This window comes from Drosophila subpulchrella, chromosome 3L, assembly GCF_014743375.2.
Source record: "Drosophila subpulchrella strain 33 F10 #4 breed RU33 chromosome 3L, RU_Dsub_v1.1 Primary Assembly, whole genome shotgun sequence".
Lineage (NCBI taxonomy): Eukaryota > Metazoa > Arthropoda > Insecta > Diptera > Drosophilidae > Drosophila > Drosophila subpulchrella.
This window is the reverse complement of record NC_050612.1, coordinates 25,027,016-25,037,530: the sequence shown is the minus strand read 5'-3', so window position 1 is coordinate 25,037,530 and position 10,515 is coordinate 25,027,016. Positions and strand designations below refer to the sequence as shown.

General features: G+C 43.3%; 5 protein-coding genes across 5 annotated transcripts; 3 read left to right on the top strand and 2 right to left on the bottom strand.

Annotated features, from left to right (window-relative positions):
* Window positions 1–3: 3 nt before the first annotated feature.
* LOC119553599 (zinc finger protein 575-like) lies at window positions 4–1,527 on the top strand. Its single transcript, XM_037864054.1, has 2 exons — window positions 4–54; window positions 136–1,527. Exon 2 carries the CDS (start codon window positions 236–238, stop codon window positions 1,115–1,117), a length of 882 nt encoding a protein of 293 aa, XP_037719982.1. The 5' UTR covers window positions 4–54; window positions 136–235; the 3' UTR covers window positions 1,118–1,527.
* Window positions 1,528–1,789: 262 nt separating this feature from the next.
* Window positions 1,790–4,310, top strand: LOC119554190 (digestive cysteine proteinase 1). The gene is made up of 3 exons (XM_037864986.1): window positions 1,790–1,960; window positions 2,521–3,510; window positions 3,596–4,310. The coding sequence occupies exons 1-3, from the start codon at window positions 1,912–1,914 to the stop codon at window positions 4,204–4,206; spliced, it is 1,650 nt and encodes a 549-aa protein (XP_037720914.1). The 5' UTR covers window positions 1,790–1,911; the 3' UTR covers window positions 4,207–4,310.
* A 758-nt stretch (window positions 4,311–5,068) lies between these two features.
* Window positions 5,069–6,025, top strand: LOC119554627 (zinc finger protein 8). The gene has a single exon (XM_037865623.1). The coding sequence runs from the start codon at window positions 5,187–5,189 to the stop codon at window positions 5,730–5,732; it is 546 nt and encodes a 181-aa protein (XP_037721551.1). The 5' UTR covers window positions 5,069–5,186; the 3' UTR covers window positions 5,733–6,025.
* A 32-nt stretch (window positions 6,026–6,057) lies between these two features.
* On the bottom strand, window positions 6,058–7,649 carry LOC119554626 (zinc finger protein 28 homolog). Its single transcript, XM_037865622.1, has one exon. It carries the CDS (start codon window positions 7,582–7,584, stop codon window positions 6,592–6,594), a length of 993 nt encoding a protein of 330 aa, XP_037721550.1. The 5' UTR covers window positions 7,585–7,649; the 3' UTR covers window positions 6,058–6,591.
* A 406-nt stretch (window positions 7,650–8,055) lies between these two features.
* LOC119554189 (GATOR complex protein NPRL3) lies at window positions 8,056–10,435 on the bottom strand. Its single transcript, XM_037864985.1, has 3 exons — window positions 10,223–10,435; window positions 9,919–10,083; window positions 8,056–9,860 (listed from the first exon to the last, which is right to left on the bottom strand). Exons 2-3 carry the CDS (start codon window positions 10,050–10,052, stop codon window positions 8,156–8,158), a joined length of 1,839 nt encoding a protein of 612 aa, XP_037720913.1. The 5' UTR covers window positions 10,053–10,083; window positions 10,223–10,435; the 3' UTR covers window positions 8,056–8,155.
* Window positions 10,436–10,515: the final 80 nt, after the last annotated feature.

The following is a 10,515-nucleotide window of genomic DNA, read 5'->3' as shown; positions in this document are numbered from 1 at the left end:
TCAAAACCTTAAGGTATCGATGTTATATCGAGGGTTTTGCCAGTAAACAAAAAGGTAAATGTTAAATATATAAATATTAAAGCTATATATTTTATAATCAATAGAATACACTAACATATGCGCACTATATTTCAGATTAATAGAGGAAATATATGGAGTTCACCTGGAAGGTTGTATGTGAACGTAATTTAAACTCGACTGCCATGTAAAGCCTCTTAAACAAGGATTGGCAGAAATGGAACCCCACCATTCTTACGTCCAAGTAAAGAAAGAAGCTATTGAGGAAGAGTTCCTAGATGAAGACGAAGAGGTTAGCGAATTTATTTTCGACGAGAAACCCCGCCATTTCGAAGCTTTTGAGGTCAATCTGCACGATAGGAAAGATTTCGAAACTTCCAATAGTGAAGGCCATGCTATTCTGGAACCCTTAGTGAACGTAGGGGAAGAAGGTTCAGGAGGGAATGAGGAATGGATCCAAGCTCAAGTGAAAAACGAACCTATTGAAGATGACTACCCGGAGGAAGACGTAAGATTTGATGAAACTTACAGCCAAGTGAAAATTGAAGACGATTTTCAGACTACGGGCTGCAGTGATACGGGTTTACAACCAAAGAAAAAACCTACATCGAAAGAAGTGCCAGATCTAAAATGTCCTTGCTGCCCGAATACCCATTACTATTCATCCATACTTAGGAGACACCTTCTATCTCACAAAAAGGATCGACCGCACCGCTGTTCCTATTGCCCAAAAAGCTTTACACACGCAAATACTCTTAGTCAACACATACGAACACACATCGACGGTCTTTTCAAGTGTCCACAATGTTCTAAGACGTATTCCCACAAGTCCACTCTTAAGAACCACATCTTGAAGCACAGCGACTTGTCGGAGGAGTACAAGCATTCTTATTGCATAAGAAGTCAATCGCAAAATATGATATATAACGTCGACCGACCGAAAAAGTGTCCTCACTGCCCTCAGATATTTAGTCGAAACTCACTTCTTACAAAACATTTTCTTACTCATAAGGAAGTGGGTCCACACAAATGCTCTTTTTGTCCGTTGTACTTTGATAATAGGGAATACCTAGCCAATCATGAAAAGACTCACCGGTAAACGGTCTTGTTAATCTGGGTTAAATTATTACAGGGGCTTTAAAAACATTACTCCCAACATTTCAAACCCATTAATTCAATATTAATACAAATGTGAAATATGTACATATTATATATTATTACATTTTCTTTGAAAGAGTTCCATTATCAAAGTATGTCCCATTCACCTTTTGAAAAATGTTCGCCCAAAAAATCCTTTCGCATTAAGCAATTTTGAAAACCACTCTGGAATGCTAGTGCTTTAAAAATTAAGGTTAATCTAGTTATTAATACATGCTGTAAATTGCAATTTCAATTTTATTAGGCCATTTTTATTTACTTGTATTATATACTGACAATTATTATTTGGCTACAGACCTGACTTAGGTGTAATCTTGAACGAAAATATATTTGAAATGTTTTTATAAACAACGACTAAATGGTTTACTTTATCAAAAAATGTATATTAGCGTTTGGAAAGCGGTTTAAATTTACCTCTCTCATAATTTTCCTTATTTCAAAAAATTAAGCTTCGTGTTTTTGGCAAAAATATTAGCTGTGATTTGTGTACAGTGTACACTGTACACTAAGCACCCTATAATAAGCTTTTTCACCCGATAAGGGAACCTTTTAGCCGATGAATACCGATGTTTCTCACGACGTTATCTCCCCTTTTCCCACTCTTAGAAAGTTGTTGTTAAAGCAGTCGGACTCTAGAGCCGGCAGAACAGTTTAATTCTTCGGAAAGATTGGAAGCAAAGTAAAGTGGAGCTGGATTCATAATATTCCAGACAACTCTGTAGGGAATTCTCCGGAATGCAAGTGTTTTTAGCTTTTGCCCTGCTCGCAGGCCTAGCTTTATCGGGTGAGTATAAACATTAGATTGTAAAAAAGGTTTTGCAAAACAAAGAATAATTGTTTGTGCGTGTGTGTGTGTTGAATAAAACTAATGCATATAAATAACAAGTGAGGGCAACTTCTTAGCATTTTTAACTAACCTTACAAATTTAAAATTCATGAATTAAAAAAAAGAAAGCTTCGGTCTGTGATTTGTTTTCTTTTTCCAAATAATTTATTGAATTAACTATATTAAGCCATTTTTATGTCGCAAAGATAAAGTATTTTCAAATTTGTTAATTTAATGAATTCTTTCGTAGGTCTTAGATTTTAATAATTAGTCGCCACTTTTTTTAGACACATTAATCGCCTTAATTTTAATTATTCAAATTAAATGCTATTCAAAGTGCACACATATTAATATGAACGAAGCTGTACTTTGGCGATTACCTATGTACATACATATGTATGTCACTAAAGCAATGGCGTAAGCTTAAACCTTGATGGCCGCCCTTTACCGTTTGTTTTTGTCAAACTCCCGCTTATTTTCTCCTATCTCTATCTCTCCCAACTTTCGCCGTAAAATAGCTGATGCCACGAATCCGCCGAAATGGGATGCCAACTATATTGTGAAGGGAACCCTATACATTCCGTACGCCGAGATCGCAGAGCCATTCTACGCCTGGTATGACAAGAATACCAAGCGATCCCGCATTGACTACTACGGCGGAATGGTGAAGACGTACCAGCTGGCCGGCGAGGGACAGTTCGGAACCCTGCTGAAACTGGCTCCGATCACCACCAAAACGGAGGAGAACAAGCTGACCTGCCTGCAGGTGAACGGTACCGCCGACCAGTCCGTCCAGATCCAGAGCATCCTGCCCGATGCGAAACCCTTTAGTCTGGTGGGCACGGAGAGCTTCTTGGGCTACACCTGCGATAAGTTCCGGCTGGAGGAGACCATTGGGCAAAAGAAGAACGTCTATACGTTGTGGGTGCGGTACAAGAAGTCGCCTCACTATCCCTCCAGTCGCATGCCCATTCCGGTGCGCTACGAGATGAGGGGTTATAACACCCTGCTGGGATCCCATTACGATCATTACTACCTGGACTACGACAGCTACGAGCATGATGATATCCCCAACGAGGTGTTCGAGATCGATGACAGTCTGCAGTGCGTTGGTTTCCCCGGACCCGGCACCGGTCACTATGCCACCTTCAATCCCATGCAGGAGTTCATAACCGGAACCGATGAGCATGTGGACAAGGCCTTCCACCACTTCAAGCGCAAGCACGGAGTCGCCTATCCCAGCGACAAGGAGCACGAGCACCGCAAGAACATCTTCCGCCAGAACCTGCGCTACATCCACTCCAAGAACCGGGCCAAGCTCACCTACACGCTGGCCGTTAATCACCTGGCCGATAAGACCGAGGAGGAGTTGAAGGCGCGTCGTGGTTACAAATCCTCAGGAGTTTACAACACCGGCAAGCCGTTCCCCTACGATGTGCCCAAATACCAGGATGACATTCCTGACCAGTACGATTGGCGACTATACGGCGCTGTCACTCCGGTGAAAGGTGGGTGCAAGCTCCAAATTTTAATATTGATATATTTAATCTTACACCAATTTAATTATACTTTTGAACTTTGAACTCCTTTCAGATCAATCTGTGTGCGGATCGTGCTGGTCCTTCGGCACCATTGGCCACTTGGAGGGCGCGTTCTTCCTGAAGAACGGCGGCAATCTCGTCCGGCTTTCCCAGCAGGCTCTGATTGACTGCTCCTGGGCCTTCGGTAACAATGGCTGCGATGGTGGCGAGGACTTCCGCGTGTACCAGTGGATGCTGCAGTCCGGCGGAGTGCCCACGGAGGAGGAGTACGGCCCTTATCTGGGACAGGATGGCTACTGTCACGCCAACAATGTGACCCTGGTGGCTCCCATCAAGGGATTCGTGAACGTAACCTCCAACGATCCCAATGCCTTCAAGCTGGCCCTGCTCAAGCACGGACCTCTTTCGGTGGCCATCGATGCGTCTCCTAAGACATTTAGCTTCTACTCGCACGGAGTTTACTATGAGCCCACGTGCAAGAATGATGTGGATGGTCTGGATCACGCCGTACTGGCAGTTGGGTATGGAAGCATTAATGGAGAGGACTACTGGCTGGTGAAGAACTCTTGGTCCACCTACTGGGGCAACGATGGCTACATCCTGATGTCGGCAAAGAAGAACAACTGCGGTGTCATGACCATGCCCACTTACGTGGAGATGTAAACGAACCCGCACTCTCTTATTTCTTATCTTATGTAATCTTTTCTATTATCACGCCCCGAGGGCGCTAAATATGCAATAAACTTCATGAACTCTTTTGTAATCCATGTCTTTCGAGTCTTATCGCTATTGCGGTTGGTCAGAGATGCAGCTAAGTATAGCTTTGTACTATAGTCTTGGCATTCCAAGATGTTGCTTAAGTATTTACTCTAAGTTGGGTGCGATAAGCTTAGAAGGCAATGACCAGTGCTCTTTTGATCTTTGTGCAAGTTGCAAACGTTTTATGGGGTCTTTACCATTGCTTGTGGAAATGAAGTGTTCAGAAGTTCTATGCAATTAATTGAATTTGGTCAGGGATACTAACTGTCAAAAGTTTAAAAATAAGTTAAGTTTAAAAAATCAATCACGAAATTAAATTTATTCCTTGGATTGTATTATTTCAGTATAAATATGTTTGATTCTTAACGCATCCTGATCTTTAACTTATGACGTAGTTTTTTTTATTATATAAAACTGACCCAGAATTACTAAATTTATAAAAATTTATGCTTAAATATCATATCGCAAGATACTTTTAATAATGCTGTTTTTGAATATTTTAAATGATTACCATTAATCGTTTGTATAATCACCTAAAAAATATGTTTATATCACAAAATTATAATTTTAAATTTTGGAGTTTAATTTTATATATATATTTATAATATTAACTAATATGTTGACCTAACATCAAAATATATACAAGAAAAATAAAAAATTTATTGCTTTACCCAAATTCTTAAATGTTCCGCTCTAATTTCTAACGTTTTTCGATTAAATATTTTGCAGCCCTGAAATGGCGCCAATTGGTATTTTTATGCGGTCGCAATACGGTCTGCCACTGCAGTTCTTTCTTTCAAAAAATTTGATTCCGGCCTTCATTGCAAAAGTCAAAAAAAAAAAAAAAGAAATAATTAACTCGAAGCGAATTTGGAAAGCGAATCATGGAGGATCTTGTGAAAATGTGCCGGGTTTGCATGGGCGAGTCGGAGGAACTGCTGGACATCTACGACAACAAGAGCTTCGGAGACGGGCTGACCGCCGAGCTGAAGAAGACCAAGGAGCCGGAACCCACGCCGGCCGACCTGATGCAGAGCTGCAGCTCTGTTCCGGTTTCTTCCGGCGACTGCTTCCCCCTGAAGATTTGCGAGCCGTGCCTGAAGAAACTGCGCGACGCTCTACTGTTCAAAAAGCGCTACGCCAGGAACGTTGAGTGCCTGGGACGCGTGAAGTCGGAGAAGAAGGACCAGGAGACATGCGATCTGCTGGAGGCCGAGGACTGGAGCCTGGTGGATCGCATCAAGGACGAAGACGAGGAAGGGGACGAGAACGACCTGCAGCCGGCTGCCAAGAAGGCCAAGAAGCAGGAGGAGAAGCCACGTCCCTTCAAGTGTACCGACTGCCCGAAGAGCTTCACCGGCAAGGCTCAGCTGACCATGCACAGCCGCACCCACTCCAAAGGAAAGCCGAAACGTCGATCTATTAAGTAGAACCCACTGCGGACCGCGAGTCTTTAGGTTAGGCGCTTGGCAAGCCAAATGTTCAATGCATGTTTATAACATTATCATGTTGCTATATGTTCAACTGCATTCGACGTCTAGATATATAAGGGAATCATCTCGTTAACCACATTATGACATACACAAACTTCCACGAAACTAACTCTTGGCCTTGTTAAAGAGAATTTCATTAAGACATGCTAAAATAAATTAATATAATATAAATATTAAAATGACCAACTATGTACATTGATACGAGTGGATTAAAAATGCTTAATTTGTAATGCAACACTTTGGTTTATTCTTTAATGTTTTACATGGTAGTTACATTTAGACATTTTTAAAAATTACATTTAAAAATCTTAAGTAGGTAAATAAACTCTGCAAGGGTTTCAAAGCAGTTTGAAAACAAAAGATATTACTGGACAATTGACTTATTGTCGTACAGCATTGAAGTCACTTAAAGCTAGTTAATCATGAGTTTTGCACTAGCTGCAAGTTATTTGGCTGAAAACGTTTGAGAATTTGGAAGATTTCGTACAATACTTAAACTTTGTTTGATAAGCCTTTCCACACATAAATGATAATTGTATTGACAGTCTAACACTATCCTTAAATATAGATTCACACAAAGATCTTGTTAAATCATTTACACATTGTGTATTATTGGAAAAAGAAATCAATTCGAGCAACATTCTTATATATAATAAGAATAATAAAAATAATAAGTATATTAACGCATGAAATAATAAAATGCCAATTGGCATCTCACTTATCCTATGTTGATAAACAAGTAGTGAAGTGAAAGACAATGGAAACATTATAAGGAACGTCTTAACATCTATGTATCTTAAACTTTGTTTGTTTTCCTTCGTTGCTTGGGCTGGAACTTCACTCCTGTATGTACGAACATATGTTTCTGCAGGCTGTTATTTTGTGAGAACCTAAGCCCGCAATCATGGCACTTGTACGGCCGTTCGCCAGTGTGGACCCGGATGTGGACACGGAGTTGCCCGATTTGCCGGAATCGGCTGGGACACTGCGGACACTGGTAGGGACGCTCACCTGTGTGAAGTCGCATATGGGTGTGCAGATTGCCCTTCTGGGCGAAGGATCGCGGACAGTGGGAGCACTTGTACGGACGCTCACCCGTATGGACACGCATATGGGTCTGCAAGTGTATCTTATGCATGAAGGACTGATTGCAATCGAGACAGACAAAGGCATCGCGTCCCTTCTTCGCCTTGCTCTTCCTCGAAGCCGGCCAGTTTTCATCACCGTCGTCTTTGGCGCAGTCACTTTCCGGACTCCAGGACTCACTTTCCGAGTAGGACCTGGCCCTCTTTATGCCAGTGCGTTTTTCGTCTGGCTCTTCCCCTTCCGACCTCCTCCCATTGGTTTGCTCCTGCGTGTCTATCGACTTGTACTTCATCTCCACGAGTTCTACTAAGAGATGTTCCAAGCCTTGAGGTTCTGCAGGTTCAACATCCTGCACGCCGGACTCGAGTTTCTGTGAATCGTTGCCTCCAGTATCCATTTTCAGGCGATCCTCGATGCTCTTCAGATCCTTGATCATCTCTAGCATCTGGTCAAAGTACTGATGGCTCTTCCGGCATTGCCGTCTCAGCCGGAAGGCGTTCCTTGTGGCCTCCGCACACTCCACGCAGATGAACTGCGGCTTTCCATCCGCCCTGGCCACGTTACATCCGGTGCACTCCTTTAACATGGTGGCCAATTGCGGCTCCTGCCCCTGATCCCTTCGGAGGCTGCTCGCCTCCGCGAACAGGTCCACCAGACAATCGGATTCGTCGCGGCAAACGCGGCACATTTGCGAAAGGTCCATCTTGGTGAAATTTGAGTAGATTCTAAAAATTCCAGGAAGGTTGGAAGATAAGCAATATCCAAAGCCAGCTGCGAAAAAATACTATACATAAAAATATACCGAAAATACCAAAAGTGCATTTCATTGTTGTTTTTTTTATTGAAGCAACATGCTTGTTTTTTCTTTGTTTTTGTTTATATTTATTTTTTATTAATATGTCATTTAAATTTTGATCGGAATAAAACTTTAACTAAGAAGATGCTGAAAATTTTCAATTTTTTTTTCTTTCAAGAGAAAAGAAAAAAATATTTTTTTCTTTGTTTTGTTTATTTTTATTTAAAGTATTTTAGACATAAAAATATGTATAAGAAACCAGAAAAATCCTATTTTAAATTAACCAAACTGTTTGAACAAACAAATTCGCTTAGAATAATAAATAATTATATATTTTTGCTAATGCAACCGAAAATCATCTGGTTTTCTTTCGAAGACTTTACAAACTGTATGCATTTCTATTTAATAGATTACATATCTTAATTAACTAACAAAAACACTCAACATTAACTTATAGGAATGCAAAATTCGACCAAATCTACTTGGTATTGTTATACATGGATGCGATGGCGGGATCTTCGGTCTCGTAGATGATGAGCACATCCCTGAACTTGTCCAGCAATTGGAGCAGCTGCGAACGACGAAGGTTCTCGAAGTACATGATCTCCTCCAGGTGGTGCTCGCTCTTAAAGTAGCCCATCTGGTAGAGCTTCACCAGCAGCGAAAGATCGTCGACATTGGCGGAAGCGGGAATGCGCCGGATGGCGGCTCGATCCGCATCGCTGAAGACCTGCAGCAGCTCCTTCAGCTTCTGCTCGTCCTCCATGGAATCCAGGCTGTCACAGTTGTCCGTGCTCATCGAGGCGGTGATGCTGAAGTTGGACTTATGGCTGGACGACGGTTGCACGGCGATGTTGTCGGAGGCCAGGGAAGAGTGGTCCTCGGAGGCGTCACGTCGATGGCCACCGATTGACACCGCTGGCACTGGAAGCGGCTGACTGGACATGCTCAACATGGAGCCCTCGTGCAACTCATCCGCATCCTGCTCCTGCTCTCCCTCCTCATCGCTAACGGCATCCCTCAGATGATTGCTACAGGAGGCCGAGTCTCCGAACTCATCCTCGCTGGGCATAAACTGAACGTACGTGTGCAGCTGCATGAGCAAATGGTGCTGCAGCATCCAAATGACCATCTGCGCGAGGATACCCTGGCGCGCCGGCTGCTGCAGAGGCGTGGTCAAATGTCCAATCGAAGTGGGCAGCGAGAAATCCGAGATCACCTCAAACAGTGACATTCCAGCGAAACGAGCGGAGAACTTCTCCACCAGATGAGATTTTGTGTGTAATGGGGCATCTGGCGCGATCACATAAACGTTTGTCTCGCAGAGGGGATATATAATAGTGGCCTTGGCCCAGTAGACTAAATGCGAGACCAGCTTGTAGACATGCTCGATGCTCAAGTCCGCCTTGGAGGCCATGCTTTGAAGGCTGATCAGTGGGTTGTAGGCGTCCACAAGTTGCCACAGCATCCGTGCCCCTGTCGGTGGAACGCAGTCCAGCAGCTCTGCAAAGTCGACCAGCAACAGCATGCCATGATAGGGTTTCAGGGCACGAAGACAGCGATCAATGGTCTCCGGATCCACCATGCTTCCCTTCTTGTGAAGCTGGTGTGCCTTGGCCGGCAGGCAGAAACACAGCGTAAGGTTGTGATTCAGCGAGGTACTCAGCAGTCCGGTGGTGCAAAGATCGTGGAAGATGGAGCGCAGGGCCTGCGCCAAACTACAGCGTTCTGCAATCAGCTCCAAGGTCCGTTCCAGCGGCTGTTGCTGCTGCTCGTCGTGTGTGCGCGCCATGTGGGCCGTCTGCTCGGTGACATAGCCACTGCGCTGCTCCTCGAACTTCAGAGCCAGCCCCAGGCGCTTGCTCAGCTCATGGTAGCACTTTACAATCGAGTAGCTGGCCTGGGCGTGGAGCGCGAAAACGATATTGATGAGCATCTGCTGCTTGGCCATGACTCCAATCCGTTGCTCCTTTTGGGGAATCAGCGTGGGGTGGCTCACGAAGCGCACGTCGTTCAGCTTGAGCTCGAATTTCTGGTTGCATAGCTGTGGCTTGACGGCAAAAAGAGCCGACAACACCTCATCGGCGAATCCCTGCAGCTGTCCCTGGCCTTGGGAAGTCCCCAAGTGGGTGGGTGTCTGCAGCAGGTCGTCCACATGGGCCACGGCATAGGGATTGCGCTTCCTGTGGGCATATCAAGCAGTTGAAATTGAGATAATAACATTCGATATAGGAACTTCACCTGGACTTCCTCTGCTCATCGCTGGCCTCCTCCGTTTGGCCAAGTGTTTGGTAGGGATATCTGTACAACAGCCGGTCTCCCTTGCTATCGAAGTAAACGAGGATTACAGCCAGGGGGTTGACATTCGTGTCCATGGCGGCAGGTTGGAGATGACCTCTCTTCTATCTTTAAGTAAAAACAAAAATATGTAATAATATTTCCATAATCAGCTGGTGTCAGGGTCAGTCCTCGAAATCCATATGGATTTTCGGAACCATATTATCTCGCAGCCACTTTGGCAGATTTTCATCTATTAAAAGTGTACCTCAAGTTGAATTCATAAAATATATATTGCAAAGTTAATAATTATAAAATAACATTTGTAAATATTCTATTTCATTTCTGCATTGCAACAGTGTGGCTGCCTATTATTTCGCTTAAAATACAGCGATTAAAAAAATATGTCAATATTTGAACAAAAATAAAAATAAACTTTTTAATTTAGTTTTTAAATATTTTTTAATATTAAAAACGAGCCAGTATGAAAATTAAAGAAAATAAACAAAGCACGGGTAATCGATCTGGTTCACGGAACTAGTTTATGGAATCCATCGATTG